The sequence below is a fragment of the Podarcis vaucheri genome (assembly GCF_965113315.1).
Source record: "Podarcis vaucheri genome assembly, chromosome: 14".
Taxonomy (NCBI): domain Eukaryota; kingdom Metazoa; phylum Chordata; class Lepidosauria; order Squamata; family Lacertidae; genus Podarcis; species Podarcis vaucheri.
In genome coordinates, this window is record NC_138752.1 from 45,875,616 (window position 1) to 45,898,391 (window position 22,776).

Below are 22,776 nucleotides of genomic sequence, written 5' to 3' on the forward strand. Positions count from 1 at the left end.
AGACTGTTTTTAGTTTATGCAACTGGAGAAAATTGGGTGACTTGGCTTTTTTATTGCACTTTTAAAGCAAAATTATTTGTAGTTTTAGGCTGAACTCATGCAGAAAGGATGTTGCATAATCAAACAGGCCACCAGAGAAGACTCCTAAGCCAAAATGCATTTGGAATTTCAATTATCCAAATAATGTTTTGAACATCTTATGCTGACATTTGGCATCTAAAACATATGACTGAAGAACTATAGGGACATTTTGCATGTTGAACAGACGTTTTCTTTTATTCAGATCATTGCATGTTGTGGAGACATTGTCAGGATAGATGATGACGAGTTTCTGGATTTAACTATTTCAGTTGTTGCATTGCAGAGACTTCATATTTGGCATTTAGTTATCTGGATTTCTGGATTCTTCTCTCTTCCTGTCATTTTTTTTGTTTTGTTATAAGGTTCCTTTTTACAGTCTTGAGTTCTATTTTTTAAAAAGAGTCCTTAAAATTCATCAGTGTTTTATTTATTATTTATTTCATAAAATGTATTCACTGCTTGATTGGAAAAACAAAAACAAAGCGGTTTACAAAATCTAAAACAGTAAATTCAAGAAAAACTTACAAAACTTACAAAACTTCTTTAAAACATACGAAAGATAAAATGCTAAAACATATTAAAATTACCTTGACATGCTAAGCATCTGGGTAGGTTGGTCTAAACAGGAATTACCATATTTTTCTGTATATAAGACTAGGTTTTTTCCTTAAAATGTCAAAACTTTTGAGGCGTCTTATACACAGATACATCTCCCCCCATTTTCTTAAATCGGAGTCCCCCAAAATAGGGAGCGTCTTATACATGAGGGTGTCTTATACATGGGAGCGTCTTATAGACGGAAAAATACGGCATTTTAGCAGGCACCAAAAAGGGTATAGTGAAGACGCCTGCTTGATCTCAAGGGCAAGGAGTTCCAAAGTTTAGGTGCTGCTACACTAAATTATCAGGTTCTTACAATTGCCATACGGGTATTATGTAGTACCCGTAGCTATGCCCAGTCTGACAATTTTAGTGCTATTTTCTCCCAGCATACACACTTTTGCATGCAATTCTTCCCCCCCCCCCCTCTTTTTCCCCTATTATGTTTCTACTGTGATTTTATTGGTGTTCGCTGCCATGAGCCTGGCTCTGGTCAGGGAGGGCGGGGTATAAATAAAATTTAATCTAAATTAAAAGCAAAAAAGGGAGAGAAAGTAGGGTTGCAATATTTCAAAAAATGAAAACCAGGACACCCTGAAAGTTGTTGTTTTGTCGAGCTTTTTGTAGATAAACCCCAAAGTTCTTGAGCTTTTCTTTTACAAAAACCCAAACAACCCCAAACCCGCGATTGTTTGACTGACTTGCCTAAGATCCAGGACAAAGTGCCACCTTCTGGAAATTCTTCCCGGATGCCAATTCTGCCTTTGAAATCCCGGTGATGTCTGGGAAAATCCAGCCATATGACAGCCTGAAAGAAAGAACGAAAATACATAGTCCTCTCTCAAGGGTAATTCCCTTATCATGCACAGAAAGTGGTGGACCCTTTCAGCTCTTACCTGAGAGCTTCCATTTCTTCTCCCAGTCTCTCCCCCTGGGATGAAGATGATGATGATGATGATATTTATACCCCGCCCATCTGGCTAAGTTTCCCCAGTCACTCTGGGTCGCTCCAACTGAATATTAAAAGCACAATAAAACATCAAACATTAAAAACTTCCCTAAACAGAGCTGCCTTCAGACGTCTTCTAAAAGTCAGATAATTGTTTATTTCCTTGACATCTGATAGGAGGGTGCCACCACCGAGAAGGTCCTCTGCCTGGTTCTCTGTAACTTGGCTTCTCGCAGGGAGGGAACCGCCAGAAGGCCCTCTGGGCTGGACCTCAGTGTCCAACGATGGGGGTGGAGACGCTCCTTCAGGTATACTGGGCCGAGGCCATTTAAGGCTTTCAAGGTCAGCACCAACACTTTGAATTGTGCTTGGAAACATACTGGGAACCAATGTAGGTCTTTCAGGACCGGTGTTATATGATCTTGGTGGCCACTCCCAGTCCAGCTGCTGAATTCTGGATAAGTTGTAGTTTCCGGGTCACCTTGAAAGGTAGCCCCACATAGAGCGCATTGCAGTAGGTCATCCATTCCCCGCCTCTCGCCCTGCCTTCCACCAAACATCCACCACCTTCCTGTGTTATTCTAGCACAAAATCAGATTTAATTCTGCCAGCAACGGTCTGGAACACCCAGAACAAAATCTGACACTGGTTCCTTAGGTGCCAGGCAGCCCCGTCGGCCGTTTTGTGTCTCCTGAAGACAGCTGTGAAGATGCCAGTCACCAGTGAGCAAGAGAAGAGGATGCAGAAATTCAAAAACAGAGGCAAAAACCTTCTAGTAAGTATGGGGAATCTTACCAGGACTGAGAAACGAGTCTCTAGCTAGGCTGGCTGATGGGTCAGAAAGCAGCAGGGCATGTGCAGTAAGGGGAGCAGACCAGAAATGCAGACTTATGCTTTGCGCATGGAATTTGCAGACTGGGAATCTCCATATAATTGAGGCAGTAGGAACTGCAACAGAATGTTGCAGCATAGTGCTCAAGTTGGTGCTAGAATTACTGTTAGGGGCTTGATTCCCCCCTCCCTCTTCAAAACAGTTGGAGGCCCCTCCCTAGATTAGACTGCTGAGATGAAGGCCCTACAATGTGTACACCTAAGACTTGGCCCTGTCATCACGGCCACCCCAAGACTGTAACACTTATTTTTGTTTTTTTTAGCAATACTTGACTGTCTCCCTTTCTAGGAAATGCGAAGGCAAAGAGTGGAAACGGAAGTTGAACTTCGCAAGGCGAGGAAGGACCTGCAGATCTTGAAGCGGAGGAACATCAGTGTCAGCACAGAAGATGACCTCACACCAGAGAAGAACCAGGTATGCACACAGAATCATGGAATTGTAGAGTTGGAAGGGACCCTGAGGGCCATCTAGTCCAACCCCCTGAAATGCAGGAATCTCAGCTAAAGCATCCATGACAGATGGCCATCCAACCTCTGCTTAAAAACTTCCAAGGAAGGAGAGGCCACCACCTCCCAATAGAGTCCATTTCACTCTCAAACAGCTCTTACTGTCAGAAAGTTTTTCTGTATGTTTCATTGGAATCTTGTTTCTTGTCACTTGAAGCCATGGGTTCGAGTCCTACCCTCCAGAGCAAGAGAAAAAAGCTTGCTCCATCTTCCATGTGACAGCCCTTGAGATATCTGAAGATGGCTATCCTATCTCCTCTCAACTGAGAGGAAGTATATTCTGGGAGGAGTGGCTAACATGTGGCACAGCAGATATAGTTGGACTCAAACTCCCATCAGCCTCAGCCAGCATGGCCAAGGATGATGGGAGTCATAGTCCAACACATCTGGACTGGAAGGCCACTGGTTAGCCTAACTGCTCTATAGCAGCAGCCTTCAGAATTTCCAGATGTGACCCCCGACCCCCCTGGTCTAAATAGGTAATAGGCAGGGACGCGGACTTATAAAAAATATTGGGGGGGGGGCCCGGGAAAGCTCATGAATAATAAATAAGCTCATGAATATGCAAATAAAGTGGCACCGCCTCCTCGTGAGCGAATAGGGGAGAGCGTGCTGCACCTATTAATCAGCTCCGGAACAGCTGATATGCGGGAAACGTGGGGCTAGCCGGAGAAGAGAGGGCGAGCCCCCTCCGCTCCGGCCCTAAACCGCTGAAACCGCCAGGAGGAAGGAAATTCCCCCCGGCAGTGCCTTGGCAGTGGCGGTGGTGCTGCGAAGCAGCGAGGCAGGAGCCCCGCGCCCCCGGGGATTCCCTAATCTCGCGGGGGACGGCCGGGGCTCTCCGACTAGGGCGCGCGGCTGGCTGGCTGGCTGGCGAGGGAGCAGGTGGGGAGGAGGCGGGGGACGGCGGCGGCGCTCTGCTGGAAGGGCGCCCGAGATTATTGGGGGGGCTGAGCCCCCCCAATTTTTTTTGAGGGGGCTCGAGCCCCCTCAGGCCCCATGGAGTCGGCGCCTATGGTAATAGGAGACCCACTACCGTATATTTGTATGGTGATGGGGCTGCTGCTGCAACCCACTTTAATGATAATAATAATTTTATTATTTATACCCTGCCCATCTGGCTGGGTTTATGCAACCACTTTAGATCAGGATGCCACCCAGTTGTTGTTGTCGTTCCTGGCCAGAGCAACCAAAATGATCAAGGGGGTGGAGCCAATTCCCTTACCAGAAAAGCTTGTAGCAGTTGTGACTGATCCTTCTAGAGAAAAGGCAAGTCAGAAGCACCTCGACAGAAGTTTATGGTAAGGTAAAGGACCTCTGCATGGTCAAGTCCAGTCAAAGGCGACTATGGGGTTGCGGCGCTCATCTCGCTTTCAGGCCAAGGGAGCTGGCGTTTGTCCGCAGACAGCTTTCCGGCTCATGTGGCCATCGCGACTAAACTGCTTCTGGTGCAACAGGACACCATGACGGAAACCAGAGGCACAGAAATGCCGTTTACCTTCCCGTCGCAGCGGTACCTATTTATCTACTTGCACTTTGACGTGCTTTCGAATTGCTAGGTTGGCAGGAGCTGGGACAGAGCAACGGGAGCTCACCCTGTTGCGGGGATTCGAACCACCAACCTTACGATCAGCAAGCCCAAGAGGCTCAGTGATTTAGACCACAGCGCCACCCACGTCCTGAAAGCGAGATGAGTGCCGCAACCCCAAAGTCTTTAGAAGTTTATGGAACCATACATGGCATGGAGAAAGTTGACTGAGGAAGTTTTTCTCTCCCTCGTAACTTTAGAATTGGTGAGCCTCCGAAAAAGCTGGAGGACTGAGAACAGATAAAAGGTGGGACTTCTTCATGCAGCTCACGGTTGAATTATGGAACTCGCTGTCAAAGTTGTGATCCTGTGATCAAGTATTGCTGGGTGGGGCCCCTCAGGCAGGGAGCAACAATTAGTCCCCAAAGTGGGAGCATGTTAAGGGGGCTGGCTGGTTGCCAGCATCCCCCAGCCCCTATAAATCTCCGCATTAATGGGAGAGAACACACTGTGTTTTAGACTTGCTGTTTGCTGTTCTGTAGCTGGTACCATCTCCTGCCAACCTAGCAGTTCAAAAGCACGTCAAAGTGGAAGTACTGTAGATAAATAGGTACCGCTCCGGTGGGAAGGTAAACGGAGTTTCCGTGTGCTGCTGTGGTTTGCCAGAAGTGGCTTAGTCATGCTGGCCACATGACCCGGAAGCTGAACGCCGGCTCCCTCGGCCAGTAAAGCGAGATTAGCGCTGCAACCCCAGAGTCGGTCACGACTGGACCTAATGGTCAGGGGTCCCTTTACCTTTACCTTTAGCCAGCGGCGTAGCATGGGTTGTCAGCACCCAGGGCAAGGCAAGTAATTTGCGCCCCCTAACCCGGGGCAAGGCAAGTAATTTGACCCCCTAACCCGGGGCAAGGCAAGTAATTTGCACCCCCTAACCTGCCGCCGCTGCCAGCTGCTTCTTGCTGCTGCCTGGGCTGGTCTGGTGTCGTTCTCTCCCGTGCTCAGCGCTACACTGGGCAGCCGCTGCACTGTCCCTCCCCCAGATAGTCCCTCGCTCTCTCTCCGCACCGCACGGCTGGCACCCACCCCCTCCACAGTGGGCGGCGACCCAGCGGCTCGGATCGGATTCGCACAGCCAGCACTGCAGTGAGAGAGAGTGAGTGAGCCAGGTAGGGGCAGAGAGCTGCGAGTGCGAGCGCGCCCCCCCCCAGATGTTGCACCCGGTGCAGCTGCCCCCCCTGCACCCCCCACGCTACGCCACTGCCTTTAGCTGATACCAGAGAAGAAGCCAATAGAGCCTGGTAACCCATTTTGGTGCCTGTGTGTGATTGATAAGTAGCTTGGAGGGAGAACTCAGGAAAGAAACCACCTCCTTGACACTTAGATGGCTTTATAAGAGGATTGGGCAAATCCCTGGAGGAGAAGGTTGTCCATGACAGCTAGTTACAACAGATTCCAACCTACCCAAGTTACCATGGCCAGTGTGGTGTAGTGGTTAAGAGCGGTAGTCTCGTAATCTGGGGAAACGGGTGCAATTCCCCGCTCCTCCACATGCAGCTGCTGGGTGACCTTGGGCCAGTCACACTTCTCTGAAGTCTCTCAGCCCCACTCACCTCACAGAGTGTTTGTTGTGGGGGAGGAAGGGAAAGGAGAATGTGAGCCGCTTTGAGACTCCTTTGGGTAGTGATAAAGCAGGATATCACTCTTCTTCTTCTTCTATGCCCCAAGTGACCATGTCTTTCTTGCTGGCTTTCCATTGAGTCATCTGGTTGGCTACTTTGAGAACAAGATTCTAATCCCCATCCACAGGAAACTGATTCAGTAGGTTGGTCTTGTGGTCTCTGTCATGCCTGATTCATAATTCCCTTCTTCCCTAACCCAGGTTGCTCAAATTCCTTTGGAGGAAATAGTTGAGGCACTGAAATCAGACGATCAACATCTTCTTCTCAAGGCAACCATGTCCATCAGGTATGTGAAGGCAAAGCTGATTCTTCTAACACCGCTTTCCCAATTCCAGTGCCCTTTGGAATATTGTTGGGACTACACCTCCCAGCCAACAAGGCATGATGGGAGTTGTGGTCCAGCAACATCTGGAGGGCCACAAGTGAGCTGCCACTGTTTTAAGCTCTTCCCTGGTGCCTCTGCTGGGATTGCTAAGCCTTCTGAAATATCTTGGATGGCAAAGCAGGGCAAAGGTTTCCTTGCCACAGCTGCAGAGCCCCAGTCTGTTCTGCTACCCAGCAGAACCGAACGAAGCTTACAGGTGAGCTGAGATGTAATAAGGGAGAGATGGAAGGAAGTAGAAATCGCAAAGGAAGGCTTCCAGATTACCTTAGAAGATTGGAGAACAGAGCCCCAACTAACAAAATGAATTTTGATAGAGACAAATGTCAGGTTCTGCACTTAAGTAGGAAGAAGCAGATGCACAAATGTAAGATGGGGGACACCTGACTTGCCAGTAGTACATGTGAAAAGGGTCTGGGGGTCTTAGTAGACGCCAAGCTTAACATGAGTCAACGGTGTGATGCAGCAGCAAAAAAAGTTAATACTATTCTAGGCTGAATCACCAGAAGTATAGAGTCCAACTCAAAAGAAGTCATAGTGCTGCTCTATTCTGCCTTGGTCAGACCACACCTGGAGTCCTGTGTCCAGTTCTGGGAGCCACAATTTGGGAAGGATGTTAACAAGCTGCAGAGGAGGGTGATCAAGATGATTAAGGGTCTGGAAACCAAGCCTTAGGAGGAGCAGTTGAGATAGTTGGGCATGTTTAGCTTGGATAGGAGGAGACTATATTTAGACGGTTGTCACACGGAAGACGGAGCAAGCTTGTTTTATCCTGTTCTGGCAGGTAGGATCTGGACCAACAGAATCAAGGGAAATTGCCTCACTGCACTTGAAGCCGCCAATGTATATTTTTTTCTGCAACAGTGTGCAGCCACAGCTTGAACTCCTATATATGTAGACTTTGTATTCACTGGCCTTTGAATCTGTCGTGGTTCTACTGGCATTGCAAAATCTGGAGCAGTAGAAGTTAACTAGGAGTTCCCTGGTAACTCTCTGGGTGAGCAACGAAAGTTTCTGACTCTGAGTAGTTTACCAATAGCTACAACTGAAAAGCTTTCCTGTCTCCCCCTCCCCAAATTAAATTGCTGCAGAAACAATGAAAGGGAAAACCAGAAGTGGAATTTAGTGTGGAAGGATTGATGGACTTCTTTTTGGTGCTGATTACAAATTACTGGGCTGAGCTTGTGTTGGCCTTACGGAGGCACTCTGTTCAGCCAGCTACTATTTTGCTCATGGTTCTGGTTGCCGGATATTGGGACTTCAGGTTTGTTTGTTTTTAAAAAGTGTGTCCTGCAAGCCTGAAGTCAGCCGACCTGTGCTAAATAGTAGATTAAGGCTCTCATCCTTCTCCCCATCCACAGGAAACTACTCTCTCAACATAAGAACCCTCCCATTGACCAAGTCGTTGAAACTGGAGTCATTCCTAAACTTGTGGACTTTTTGTATCATCACGACGCTCCAAGCTTGCAGCTAGAGGCTGCTTGGGCGCTCACTAACATTGCTTCTGGGACACCTGAACAGACCAGAGCGGTAGTGGAGGCCAATGCCGTGCAAGGCTTGATAGTCATCTTGTCTTCTCCAAAGATGCATATCTGTGAGCAGGCTGTGTGGGCCTTGGGGAACATAGCAGGTAAGTGGCGGTGCTTTTGGATTTCCAAGATGGCAGCCAATGAACTGCTGGGTCTTGGTCAGTGAGAGCCAAACTGTCAACATTTGGGGGAGCCAACAAGTAGACCATCAACATGCCAGGCTAGTTCAGTCATAAAAGCAGGCAATCCCAGTTCAAGGGGTGCTTGCCCATGCTGGAACCCAGTTCTCTTGTGACTGGTTCCCAACACAGGGTGCCCAGAACATTCTAGGGTCCACACTTAACTTCACGTGGAGACTTCTTGGTCCATCCTGCCTGGTCAGCAGAAAACCTTACGGCTTTCCCAGGGGCACAATGAAGTGAAGTAGGGGAGGGTTGCGATTCTTGTTATTTATTCGATTTGTATACCTCAGGTTGCAGGGTGGTGGTTCACAACCTAAAAATACAAAATGAGAACACACAATAGATAACACAATAAAAACAAACCAAGAATGCCCCTTCCACAAACACATTTAAAAGGCCATAAGGTAAAGGCAAAGGGACCCCTGACCATTAGGTCCAGTCGTGGCCGACTCTGGGGTTGCGGCGCTCATCTCGCTTTACTGGCCAAAGGAGCCGGCGGACATCTTCTGGGTCATGTGGCCAGCATGACTAAGCCGCTTCTGGCGAACCAGAGCAGCGCACAGAAACGCCGTTTACCTTCCCGCTGGAGCGGTACCTATTTATCTACTTGCACTTTGACGTGCTTTCGAACTGCTAGGTTGGCAGGAGCAGGGACCGAACAACAGGAGCTCACCCCATCACGGGGATTCGAACTGCCAACCTTCTGATCAGCAAGTCCTAGGCTCTGTGGTTTAACCCACAGCACCGCCAGTGTCCCTAAAAGGCCATAGAATGTCCCATATTGGGGGGAGGATTGTGTTCATTTAAAAATAGTGGTAGCATTATAATAAATTCAACAGTGTAAATAAGTTTTGATGGATGTAATAAGGTGAAAAAGGTAAAGGACCCCCGGATGGTTAAGTCCAGTCAAAGGCGACTATGGGGTTGCGGCGCTCATTTCACTTTCAGGCCGAGGGAGCCGGTGTTTGTCCACAGGGACTGAGCAGTGGGAGCTCGCTCTGTCGTGGGGATTTGAACTACCGACCTTCCGATCAGCAAACCCAGGAGGTGCATGGTGGATTGTTGAATGGTATAGTTCATGCAAAATATGCAGGGATGTATGGTATGCAAAATGAACCACTGAAAGAGAAGAAGCGAAGTCATTGGTTTAAAGTTGTTTAAATGAATATTTGAAATATCATTTAGAAAATTAAATTATATAAGCCGCCACGGATAGTTCAGGGAGAGATGACCGTGTTTCACTATTTTCACCCACCCGGAGAGTAACTACCATTTCCAATGCTTTATCCTACGTAGGTGACGGCCCACAGTATAGAGATGTGCTGATCAGCTTCAATGTAATCCCTCCACTCCTGTCCTTGGTGACACCTTGCACTCCGGTATGTTTCTGCTTCCGCCTGGTTAGATAGATAGATAGATAGATAGATAGATAGATAGATAGATAGATAAATAGATAGATATGGTTCTCTGGAGCTGAGAAGACAGGTTAATCCATGGGAGGCAAAGTAAGGCCTGGGGGCCAGATCCAGCCCAATCACCTTCTAAATCCGGCCTGCGGATGGTCCAGGAATCAGCGTGTTTTTACATGACTAGAATGTGTCCTTTTATTTAAAATGCATCTCTTGGTTATTTGTGGGGCATAGGAATTCATTCTCCTCCCCCCCCCCAAAAAAATATAGTACCTCGGGTTAAGAACTTTGCTTCAGGATGAGAACAGAAATCGCGCGGTTGAAGCAGGAGGCCCCATTAGCTAAAGTGGTACCTCAGGTTAAGAACAGTTTCAGGTTAAGAACAGACCTCCAGAACGAATTAAGTTCTTAACCCTAGGTTTCACTGTAGTTGTTGTTTTAGAAATTTAGCCTTTTGAAGCATACCATATTTTTTCATGTATAACTTGCATGCCCCCATTGTATAAGACACCCCCTATTAGGGGTGGCCCAGAGTTGTTGAGCTCTTTTGGGGGGGGGGTTGCAGAATGTCGCTCACTAGCCTGACCTACACTGACAACCGCACACGTCGCGAAAGCAACCGATTGTCTGCCCCCTCACTGGCAGAAGATGCCAATTGCCCACCTAATTGCAAATTAACACCAACCCTGGCCACAGCCACCCAAAACACGCCCAATAGCTGCTGGCAATCTCCAGCTCATGACAGAAACCAATACCACGTCCCCACTATGCACTATCCATGTATAATACGACTCCCAATTTTTATCATAATTATTTTATTAAAAAACACACCTCAACTTATACACGGAAAAGTACGGTACAGTGGTTCCTCTGGATGCGAACGGGATCCCTTCCGGAGCCCCGTTCACATCCTGAAGTGAACGCAGCCCACTTCCGTGGATGCATGTGACATCATTTTGAGCGTCTGTGCATGCGCAAGTGATGAAACCCAGAAGTAATATGCTCCGTTACTTCCGGGTCGCTGCGGAGCACAACCCAAAGGGCTTAACCTGAAGTGACTTCAACCCGAGATATGATTGTATGTCTGTAAATTGCCTTCGGACGTACATGTGGAAGGCAATCTGTGAATGTAATAATTTCCCCACCACCCTACTCCAAAATTCAGGGGCTGGCTGTTCTCTGGAAGTGATGTTTCTCTCAGCAAGCATAGCTTATCCATAGCTGTCAATGTTTCCTTTTTTTAAGGGAAATTCCCTTATTTCGAATAGGATTCCTCGCAAGAAAAGGGAAAAGTTGACAGCTACGAGCTTATCCATGGCCCTAGAGTCTTTGGAAGTTCTGCTTCCCCACTCTGGTTTCAGCTAATGGTTTCCTTGGACATAATTCTGGTTTTCCAGGTTGGGTTCCTGCGCAACATCACATGGACTCTGTCCAACCTCTGCAGAGGCAAAAACCCGTATCCTCCCATGGGAGCTGTGCAGCAGGTGCTCCCCATGCTCATGAACCTTCTGCAGTATGACGATGAGGGCATCCTTGCGGACGCCAGCTGGGCTTTCTCTTACCTGACGGACGGCTCCAATGATCGCATCCATGTGGTGGTGGAGGTTGGGGTGCTGCCGCGGCTGGTGCAGCTCCTGGCCTATGCAGACCTGCCAGTCCTGGTAAGTAAAGGTGAAAAAAGGTAAGGTAAAGGACCCCCGGAGGGAAGCAGATGGTGCTGTGGGTTAAACCACAGAGCCTAGGACTTGCCGATCAGAAGATCAGCGGTTTGAATCCCCCTGACGTGGTGAGCTCCCGTTGCTCAGTCCCTGCTCCTGCCAACCTAGCAGTTTGAAAGTACCGTATTTTTTGCACCATAACACTCACTTTTTTCCTCCTAGAAAGTAAGGGGAAATGTCTGTGCATGTTATGGAGGGAATGCCTACGGGTGGCATGCCTACGGATTTTCCTCCTCTAAAAACTACGTGCGTGTTATGGTCGGGTGCCTGTTATAGAGCGAAAAATACGGGTACGTCAAAGTGCAAGTAGATAAATAGGCACCGCTCAGGCAGGAAGGTAAATGGCGTTTCCGTGTGCTGCTCTGGTTCGCCAGAAGCGGCTTAGTCATGCTGGCCACAGGACCCGAAAGCTGTATGCCGGCTCCCTCGGCCAATAAAGCGAGATGAGCGCCGCAACCCCAGAGTTGGTCACGACAGGACCTAATGGTCATGGGTCCCTTTACCTTTTTAAAGGACCCCTGGACGGTTAAGTCCAGTCAAAGGCAACTATGGGGTTGCGGCACTCATCTCGCTTTACAGGCCAAAGGAGCCAGTGTTTGTCCACAGACGGCTTTCCAGGTCCTGTGGCCAGCATGACTAAACCGCTTCTGGCGTAACGAGACACCGTGATGGAAACCAGAGCGCACGAAAATGCTGTTTACCTTCCCGCCGCAGCGGCAACTGTTTATCTACTTGCACTGGCGTGCTTTCGAACTTCTAGGTTGGCAGGAGCTGAGACCGAACAACGGGAGCTCACCCCATTGTGGGGATTCAAACCACCGACCTTCTGATCAGCAAGCACAAGATACTCAGTGGTTTAGACCACAGTGCCACCCGCGTAAGAGGCACTTAGGGAAAGCAGTGCCACATAGTCTTGCCGGCTACTGCTAAATATATTTCTCCCTTTCCCTCGATGGCACAGGTCATCTGTTGGGATGGGCCAAAAATTCAGTTCAGTTCACATCCCAACAACACGAGAACAGAAACACAGCCTTGCTTCGAAACCTGCACTTCTCTGAATTTTACAATGCAGGTCTCTGGCCAGGTAACGAGTACAATAATGCAAATATTGGGGTATTAAGATGCAAATACTTCTTATGATAATACATTGCCGTGTTTCTGATGCTTGGCTCGCCAGCTGTTGCTGGGCTACAACTCCAATCATCCCGAGCTAGCAGGACCCAGTGGTCAGGGATGATGGGAGTTGTAGTCCAACAACACCTGGTGGCACAAGTTGAGAAACGCTGTATTGTTTTGTATGCATAACACACAAAATATATTACATTGGGGAAAATAGCCTGCAAAAGCATGTCAATCGAGAGAACTTAGCACTAAGATGTGGGTGAATTTTTTAATATTTTTATATACATTTTTATTGGTTTTTTTACATATCATTTTCAACAATCCTTTAACACACCTTCTTATTTTATACAATATTTTAGACTTCCATCAACAACCTCTGATGATTTTCCATTCTTTATCACTTATTCTTCATTTCTTAATTTCTCTATTAGTCTTTTCTTTCTTTCTTTCTTTCTTTCTTTCTTTCTTTCTTTCTTTTTTTTTGCATTTTAAAAGATTTTATTGGTATTCCCATATATATACAATATATCCGTATTTGGTACATCTCATACTTTTGGACTTCCTACAACGTCCTTGACATTCATTCGTATTTGTTTCTTTGTAACACATTCCAATCGTTCATACTGCCATTAATACCACCCTTCATACATTGTTTCCAATAAGCAGTACTTATTAGTGCTTTACAGTGCCTCTTTAAATCCTACTAGCGTTGTACTTACTAAACATTTGTTCTCCAGATAATCCGAAAACTTTCCCCAGTCATCTATAAATTTTTGGTCCTTAATATATCTAATTTTCCCTGTTAATTTGTCTAACTCCACATATTCCGTCAATTTTAATCTCCACTCTGCTATCGTTGGGCCTTCTTCCTGCTTCCACTTCTGCGCCACCACAATTCTAGCTGCTGTTACCGCATACTGGAAGATTTTACAATCCTTTCTTTTGATGTCTTTTCCCACCATGCCTAATAAAAAAGCTTCGGGCTTCTTTACAAAGGTGTAGCTTAATATCTTTTTCATTTCATTATAAATTTCTCTATTAGTCTCAATTATCATTAACTGATAATTCTCTTCATAGTCTTTCTTGCAATATTTCAAATAGTCCTCCTTACAGAACTTCCTACTAGCGTAATCTGTTCATCACAATTGCTTTTCAAATAATTCATATATTTGTGGGTGAATTTTTTAAGGAAAAATAATTCACAAATAGGGATGTGGGTGGCGCTGTGGGTAAAACCTCAGTGCCTAGGACTTGCCGATCGTATGGTCGGTGGTTTGAATCCCTGCGGCAGGGTGAGCTCCCGTCTTCCGGTCCCAGCTCCTGCCCACCTAGCAGTTCGAAAGCACCCCTAAGTGCAAGTAGATAAATAGGTACCGCTTTATAGCGGGAAGGTAAACGGCGTTTCTGTGTGCTGCACTGGTGCTGGCTCGCCAGCTGCAGCTTCGTCACGCTGGTCACGTGACCCAGAAGTGTCTTCGGACGGCGCCGGCTCACGGCCTCTAGAGCAAGATGAGCACGCAACCCTAGAGTCGGACACGACTGGCCCGCACGGGCAGGGGTACCTTTACCTTGACCTAATTCACAAATGTATGTGGAGAAGATTGGAAAAATGAGAGCTTGAGAGGAACTCGCATGCACAAATCCATCCAACCATCCCTGTATTTGAGAGTTATGCTCAGAATACTGGTGGCGTTTCCAGCACCCCTGGTTAATCTATACTTTTTCTGCACCTTGTTTTTTGTTTCAGACTCCAGCTCTCCGCACTCTGGGCAACATCGTCACTGGCACAGACGAGCAGACACAGATGGCCATCGACGCTGGTGTGCTGTCTGTCTTGCCACACCTCCTGCACCACCCTAAGCCATCCATACAGAAGGAGGCAGCCTGGGCTTTGAGCAACATTGCTGCAGGGCCCAGCAGCCAGATACAGCAGCTCATCACTTGCGGCCTTCTGCCTCCCCTGGTGGAGCTGCTGGAGAAGGTAACGTTTCGCATTATCCTGGGTTCCCTTGCTCAGGCTGGGGAACGCTGCTGGCAATTGCTAAATGTTGGTGGAAGGGTGTGTTAAGACAAGAGGCAAGACACAGCGATAACAGCAAGAACCTTTCTTGAACTGCCTAACTGGGAAATAGGGGCAAAACAACTGCTTATACAGTGGTACCTCCGCTTTGGGTTACAAACCCTTCAGGTTACAAACTCCGCTAACCCAGAAGTAGTAACCAGGGTTGCAAACTTTGCCCCAGGATGAGAACGGAAATCGCGTGCCGGCAGCACAACGGCAGCGGGAGGCCCCATTAGCGAAGGTGCACCTCAGGTTAAAAACAGTTTCGGGCTAAGAACGGACCTACGGAATGAATTACAGTGGTGCCTCGCAAGACGAAAAGAATCCGTTCTGTGATTCTCTTCGTCTAGCGGTTTTTTCGTCTTGCGAAGCAAGCCCATTGACAGATTAGCGGATTAGCGCTATTAGCGCTATTAGCGGCTTTTAGCGGCTTATCTGCTGATCGGATCAGCTGATAAGCGGCTTAGCGGCTTAGAAAAGGGGGGGGGAGGGAAAAAACCAGCAGGAACTCGCAAGACATTGTCGTCTTGCGAAGCAAGCCCATAGGAATTTTGTTTTGCAAAGCACCTCCAAAACGGAAAACTCTTTCATCTAGCGAGTTTTCCGTCTTGCGAGGCATTCGTCTTGCGGGGCACCACTGTACCGTATTTTTTGCGCCATAAGATACACCTTACCATAAGACGCACCTAGTTTTTAGAGGAGGAAAGGGGGAAAGCCCCGTTTTTTGAGGATCAGCTCAAAGTCGTGCAGTTTCTTTTGCAAAGGGGGAAAATCCTGTTTTTATGGGGTTCAACTCACAGTTCTGCAGCTTTTTTAGGAAAGGAAAGGGAACCATTTCTACAGTTTCCAGACAGATAATCTAATCAGCCAGTCACATGTCGCTGGGGAAACAAACAGTCTCCGTCTGCAGAAAATTCAACAATGGAGGCCTGGGCAAGGGGCCGGAAAGGGAGCCAGTGATCGACCGCACATTCACTCCATAAGACGCACAGACATTTCCCCTTACTTTTTAGGAGGAAAAAGGTGTGTCTTATGGAGCGGAAAATACGGTAAGTTCGTAACCCAAGGTACCACTGTATACATTCCTGAATGCCTGGGACACTCCCACTCCCCCCGTGATTGGCTGTCTAAACTTCTAAGCTGCGAATCACAACTCAGAGTTCAAGGGCCAATGGCAGAGGCCCCAGTCTTGAAATGTTCTGTGATTGGACATCATGTATCGAATCAGAACACAGGAGCTCAGAATCCTTAGTCCAGACTCAAGCTCAGACAAACACAGACCACTGAATACGTAACACCGAGTACACACAGAAAAGGGTTGCCCTTCCTGAGAATCTGCATTCCCCTCCACCTTAAATGAAAGAAGAATGTCCTTATGGTATCATAGATGTTTAGGGGAATGTGAAAATCTCTGGAACTGGAGGGTGCTTCTGCAATACTCTTGGCCCCTGCCCATGACATGACTGCCAAACCCATGCAAGTTTTTAAATATTAGACAGGTGACATCTGTTGCACTGTTTTCGATGGCTGCTCTGCTAAAAGTTTTTCTGATTAGGCAAGGCTATCCAGGCAGGCTGTTTAATTATGTACGGATCTTGCTTTTAAAAAACAACAGTCAACCCTATCTATTTTGATACTTTAACAAGCAAATGTAATAAATTATGTTGACTTTATTTGAATTTTTATGAATATTATACATTGTATGTAAACTGCTTAGTGCAGATGTGGGGAACCTTTGGCCTTCCAGGTGTTGCTGAACTACAAATTGAAAGAAGCCTGGCTAGTGACCAGGGATGATGGGAGTTGTAGTTCATAGAATCATGGAACTGTAGAGTTGGAAGGGACCCCAGGGTCATCCAGTCCAACCCCCTGCAATGCAGGAATCTCAGCTAAAGCATCAATGACAGATGTCCATCCAACCTCTGCTTAAAAACCTCCAAGGAAGGAGAGTCCACAACTTCCCAAAGGAGATGGTTCCACTGTTGAACAGTTCAACATCTAGAGCACCGTTTCTCAAACTTAGGTCTCCCCAGCTGTTTTTTTGGACTACAACTCCTATCATCCCTAGCTATCAGGACCAGTGGTCAGGGATGATGGGAATTGTAGTCCAAAAAAACAGCTGGAGGCCCAAGTTTGGGAAACACTGATCTAGAGGGCCAAAGGTTTCCAAATCTGATTAGGCAGTATATAAGTCTTGCTAAACAAAAATAAATGCACGTTTCGTATAAAGCAAGTCATGCCTTATTTATAGTAAGTGGTTTCTGCTTTCGTTGGTGCAGGATAGGTGAGAGTCCTGCTATCAGCTGTTGCATGCTGAGCGCTGTTCACTGTTAAATTACAGTGGTACCTCTGGTTAAGAACTTAATCTGTTCTAGAGGTCCGTTCTTGACCTGAAACTGTTCTTAACCTGAAGCACCACTTTAGCTAATGGGGCCTCCCGCTGCCGCTGCACTGCCACCGCCCCGCGATTTCTGTTCTCATCCTGAAGCAAAGTTCTTAACCCAAGGTACTATTTCTGGGTTAGCGGGGTCTGTAACCTGAAGCGTCTGTAACCTGAAGCATCTGTAACCCGAGGTACCACTGTACTAGAACCGGCTGATCTGCAGCCTTCTTGTATTCACTTGCCTGCGTATCCTTCCCCACCTTCAACAGGGAGACATCAGGGCCCAAAGGGAGGCTGTGTGGGCGGTTGCCAACTTCACCACTGGAGGGACGGAGCAGCAGGTGGAGGAAATGGTCCAGGCAGGCGTCCTTAAACCTCTGCTGAACTTGCTGGCTATCAAAGATGCCAAAATTATCCTCGTCGTCTTGGACAGCATCTCTAGTTTCTTCCTGGTAAGTGTGCATGTTTTATCGCTGCTTCTTTGGTAGGCTTCCTGGGAGAACTGATATTGGGGGCGGAGGGGGGGGGCAGACAGATGTCTGGAGCAGGTCAGCAATAACTCACCAGGTGTCCGTGCAGTTAACTCTTTATTCAAAGAAACCAAACAGCTCAGGCCTAGTAAGCCCAGCAACCCTTCCCAGTAGTACATCTTGCCCCAGTGAGGCAGAACAGAAGGTCTCCACATTCCCACACCTCTCTAAATCTACTTCTCTGGTTTTCCCTCAAGCAATCTGTTGCTTCTTCATCTTGCCTGTTTTGCTTGGCTGTCGTCTTACCTCTTCAGGTTCTTGGAGACCGGGGGCCGGGGAGGGGAGCTTGTTGTAGCAGGAGGAAAGTCAGCCACGACTCTTCCCCAACCTGACTCATCTCTTTCTCTCGGCCTCCTTCTGCTTCTGCCTCTGATTCTGGACTGCTCTCTGCCACAGAGTCTCCCTGCTCACTAAGCCCCGTTACTTCTTCAGCTTCCAACACCTCCTCTTCCCAGGCTTCTCCTTCTTCTCCCTCTGACCGCTCCTCATTGTCCCACCACCTCTCCTCTGGCTCTGAGCCTTCTTCCCTTGAAGGTTCACCAGTTGGTTCCTCCCACCGTTCCTCCACATCCAACCAGTCCAGAACAACTGAGCAGCATTCTAACCTGGAATCAATGCTGTTGCAGGAAGTACACAGTTTTTCCTCTTTGGCACAGGATTGCAGGCAGATCAGTAGCCTTGCATCCAAGTTCAGCCCCTCGCATCTCCTGGCAGGGCTTTCCACCTGGAAAAATAGGGGGTCTGCTGCCAATCAGTGTAGACAATACTGAACTAGATGGACCCTGCATTGTATCCCAATATTAGGCTGCTGAGAAGCTGGGTGCAACGCAGAAGCTCTGCCTTTTGGTGGAAGAGCTTGGGGGCCTGGAGAAGATCGAAGCCCTCCAGACTCACGAGAATACCTTTGTCTACCGAGCTGCCCTGGGCCTCATTGAGAAATATTTTCCCGACAACGTAAGTAGCTGCTGGCATTGGTCTCCCTGCACATTTTGGACGGTCCAGCATCTGAGCAGAGAGAGTTGAGGACACTGCAGCTGGGTAATTCCTGCCTCCGCCCTAAAGATTTTATTTACTTAATGGAAACATAGCAAAGCCCAAAAATAACCTTACACAAAAGGAAGGGGAGAAATTAGTGAAAACTAGAAATATCAGAAGGGACGCGGGTGGCGCTGTGGGTTAAACCACAGAGCCTAGGACTTGCTGATCAGAAGGTTGGCGGTTCGAATTCCCGCAATGGGGTGAGCTCCCGCTGCTCGGTCCCAGCTCCTGCCAACCTAGAAGTTTGAAAGCACCTCAAAGTGCAAGTAGATAAATAGGTACCACTCCAGCGGGAAGGTAAACGGCGTTTCCATGTGCTGCTCTGGATCGCCAGAAGCGGCTTAGTCATGCTGGCCACATGACCCGGAAGCTGTATGCCGGCTCCCTCGGCCAATAAAGCAAGATGAGCACCGCAACCCCAGAGTCGGCCACAACTGGACCTAATGGTCAGGGTTTTTTTTATTGCATTTACCTAGAGATATCAGAATTACGTAATCGTATTCCCTTCCATCCTAGGCATGTCATAATGGAGTGAATCGGGAACAGTTGGGCAGTGAGCATTTTTATGCAGCTTTCCCCCAATAAAATGCAACAACAACAACAATAATACAATTTTATTTGTACCCCGCCCTCCCTGGCCAGAGCCGGGCTCAGGGCGGCTAACATCATAAAGCCTTGTCTTTACATGCCAATCTGGCTGGGATAGTACAAGAGGTTGCCAGCGCAGAGAAAAAAGCGAGCCTTGTTTTTCATAATGCAACTGTGACATTTTCTCTCCCTCCTGTTGTTAGAGCCTGTCACCAAGAACTTAGCACGAAACAGGCTTGCAGCTCCACAGCAGAACTCAGTCAGAGAACTTCTTTTCGTTCCAAACGCAAACATGCACACATTTTCCCATAGGTAAAGGTAAAGGGACCCCTGACCGTTAGGTCCAGTCGTGGCAGACTCTGGGGTTGCGGCGCTCATCTCTCTTTACTGGCTGAGGGAGTCGGCGTACAGCTTCCGGGTCATGTGGCCAGCATGACTAAGCCACTTCTGGTGAACCAGAGCAGCGCATGGAAACGCCGTTTACCTTCCCGCTGGAGCGGTACCTATTTATCTACTTGCACTTTGATGTGCTTTCGAACTGCTAGGTTGGCAGGAGCAGGGACCGAGCAACGGGAGCTCACCCCGTCGCAGGGATTCAAACTGCCGACTTTCTGATTGGCAAGTCCTAGGCTCTGTGGTTTAACCCACAGCGCCACCCGCGTCCCCACACATTTCCCCATAGGCTCTATTTAAAAGTTCCCCAGTTAACCAGACAGCAGGATTTAAAGGATCCCCCTTGAAGCTGACATATCTAAGTTTGAAGAATAGTTCCCACCCACGAGAGAAGGCGTTGGCCTCCTCACCGCAAACCAAAGTCCACCTCTTGCTTCAAAACAATTGTTTAAATTTGTGCACTCGAGACAGCCAGCCAGTGACAAGCGGCACAATTCATTGGCTAAGATTTCTTCAGTTGGGTGACGTCAGGAAAAGGGGCTGCGGGGCAACAGGATAGCATCTGCTTGGCCTGTAGAAGGTTTTTCTGGGTTCAGTTCCAAATGGCATCTCCAGGTAGGACTAGGAAAGATACCTTGCCTGCAATCTTGGATAAATGCTGCCGGCCAGTGTTGACAGAACTAAAGTACCGTCTTTTTCGCTCTATAGGACGCACTTTTTCCCCTCCAAAAATTAAGGGGAAATGTGTGTGCGTCCTATGGAGTGAATGCAGGCTCCTTGGCTTCAGCGATAGCAACGCGAACCCTCCGAAGCGCCAAGGGAGCGCTCCCTCCGCGCTCCGGAGGCTACGCATTGCTTTCGCTGAAGCCTGGAGAGCGAGAGGGGTTGGTGCACACCGACCCCTCTCGCTCTCCAGGCTTCAGGGATAGCCGCCTGAAGCCTTTGGAGTGCAGCGGGAACTCGCGCTGCGCTCCGAAGGCTTCAGGTTCCTTTTGCTGAAGTCAGGAGAGCAAGACTCTCCCGGCTTCAGCAGAGAGGGAGAGCTACGCAGCGCCCCTTCAGCCAAGTGGGAGGAGAAATGGAAGGGGCTTCGTTTCTCCTGCCGCTTCGCTGAAGGGGTGCTGAGCAGAGAGGGGGAGATTTTTTTTTCTTGTTCTCCCCCTCTAAAACATGGTGCGTCCTGTGGTCGGGTGCGTCCTATAGAGCGAAAAATACGATAGGTGGATCAGAGTTTTGACTATCTAAGACAGCATTCCTGCAAACTACAGAATAGTTCTCTCTTCTCCCCGATTCCTGGGCAGTATATTTCTGTGAAGACTGCTAGAGAGTTATTGGGTAGCATAACAAACTGGGATTTTTGGAATGGGGGACTTGGCAGTTGCAGAATCTATTGCAGGTTTGAAGAGGCCGTGCAGTTCAATGATTGTCCCCTCTTCTCTTTCTCCTCCAACTTGACCTCTTCATCATCAGCAAGCTGAAAACTCGGTTTCAGAAACAGGCGAAGGAACAGCCCCTTCACCTTTCTTGACTGACATGCAAGACTGCTTTAAATTCTGACTGGGAGACCCAGCCCACAACACACTTTCTTGACTTGGTGAAAGGCACCACGTTTGACTCGGCTATTTAAAAGCACCACCAGGGGAATGGGGTTCATTTGTAATGAATAAATACTGCTTTTGTAATGAATGAATAATGTAAAAATAAATCCTGCATTTGTACAAATCTGCATCTCAAGCCAGCTCTTTCAGGGAGAGTAGTCTTAGATTTGCCTGCTATATTTTTAATTGCAAAAAAGTCAAAACAAAAACCGGAATTGTTGTACCAGGTCAGCAGAGCACTCTAATTCACTTTAATTGTGCAAAACTAAATTTCTGGTCTGCGCTTGAACCTCTCCTGCAAAATGCTGACATTCTCCAGGTTGCACATCTTTCCCCTGTGCAACAAGCAGAAAACAGATCTCCACATCCCATCTCTCAACCTCTTCCTCAAAGCTTGTTGCTTTCCTGCAAAACACCTACTTACGCAAGTGACGAGTGGCCAAACCACTTGTGAAAGATGTGTCACTTGTTCAACAGTTCTCATTTCTGCTGTAGCAAGAATCCCAAAACAACAAGTAGCAGGCTTCTGCCGAATGTTTGTTCCACACGTGCAATATGTTTTCACAATATTCAGTATACAGAAAAAAGGGGGGGAATGAGAATAAGAACACAACACAGAGCAGAGATGCTGAAGCTAATAAAATACAGGGACAGTCATTATGTTATCATTGTAGCCTGATATTCTGAGGGAACTGGGCGATTATGTTGTGATTTATCCACAGAAGAAATAGGAACGCACCAAACTGCCAAAAAAAATAGTTAGCACGCTTGCTTTGTCTTCTGGCTACCTTTAATTTAGGTGAATGTGTTTCTAACAGGGCTGCCTGCCAAACCTTTGCATATCAGAATTCTATTATTATTATTAGCAGCAATAATAATTTGTTAGCTTCTTTATTTTGCAAACAAAAAACAAATAAGGGTGTTTAAATGCATTCCAAAATTTCGCAACCTTATTTTAAAAGTAACTTCAGTGAACCGGTTAGCCGACCCACTGAATGAAATTTGTGCTTTAAAAAGAGGCAGACCCAAAGGAGCAGAAATAGATTCCCAGCTCACCCTGGGTGTTTACTATCATTAGAAACAAACCAGACCCTGCGGGGAATAGCTGAGTTTCGCTTTACAACATCACGGGACAGGCTGCTCTTTGAGGGTGTTTCCCAGGCCTGAGGAGGCAACTGAAGCTACCTGTGGCCGTCTTACCAGTGTCCTGGCAATCCTTCCTGCAAGAAGTACAGTGGTACCTCGGGTTAAGTACTTAATTCGTTCTGGAGGTCCGTACTTAATCTGAAACTGTTCTTAACCTGAAGCACCACTTTAGCTAATGGGGCCTCCTGCTGCCACCGCACAATTTCTGTTCTCATCCTGAAGCAAAGTTCTTAACCTGAAGCACTATTTCTGGATTAGTGGAGTCTGTAACCTGAAGCGTATGTACCCTGAAGCGTATGTAACCCGAGGTACCACTGTATTTGTGGTTGTTCTCTGGGGAAGACCAGTGCTGTGATCATGTCATGTTTGTAGGCTTCCCGTAATGGGAATCTGGCTGATCTCTCTGAGAACAGAATAATAATAATAATAATAATAATAATAATAATAATAATAATAATAAT

At 47.5% G+C, this 22,776-nt stretch overlaps 1 protein-coding gene and 1 long non-coding RNA gene across 2 annotated transcripts; one reads left to right on the top strand and one right to left on the bottom strand.

Moving 5' to 3' along the window:
- Positions 1–1,310: 1,310 nt before the first annotated feature.
- LOC309519197 lies at positions 1,311–2,632 on the bottom strand. The gene is made up of 3 exons (XR_014213745.1): positions 2,426–2,632; positions 1,578–1,694; positions 1,311–1,489 (listed from the first exon to the last, which is right to left on the bottom strand). It is a non-coding gene; the product is annotated as an uncharacterized lncRNA (long non-coding RNA).
- Positions 2,288–21,250, top strand: KPNA7 (karyopherin subunit alpha 7). The gene is made up of 10 exons (XM_082199785.1): positions 2,288–2,405; positions 2,811–2,936; positions 6,436–6,521; positions 7,979–8,247; positions 9,625–9,707; positions 11,135–11,398; positions 14,325–14,558; positions 17,292–17,474; positions 18,357–18,506; positions 21,042–21,250. Exons 1-10 carry the CDS (start codon positions 2,340–2,342, stop codon positions 21,126–21,128), a joined length of 1,548 nt encoding a protein of 515 aa, XP_082055911.1. The 5' UTR covers positions 2,288–2,339; the 3' UTR covers positions 21,129–21,250.
- Positions 21,251–22,776: the final 1,526 nt, after the last annotated feature.

Bases quoted from the DNA above. Each gene is read 5' to 3' on its own strand.
- KPNA7 (XM_082199785.1), top strand. From the start codon at position 2,340: ATGCCAGTCACCAGTGAGCAAGAGAAGAGGATGCAGAAATTCAAAAAC. The intron at 2,406-2,810 runs GTAAGTATGGGG...CTCCCTTTCTAG, and splicing joins ACAGAGGCAAAAACCTTCTA to GAAATGCGAAGGCAAAGAGT. The intron at 17,475-18,356 runs GTAAGTGTGCAT...TCCCAATATTAG, and splicing joins GCATCTCTAGTTTCTTCCTG to GCTGCTGAGAAGCTGGGTGC.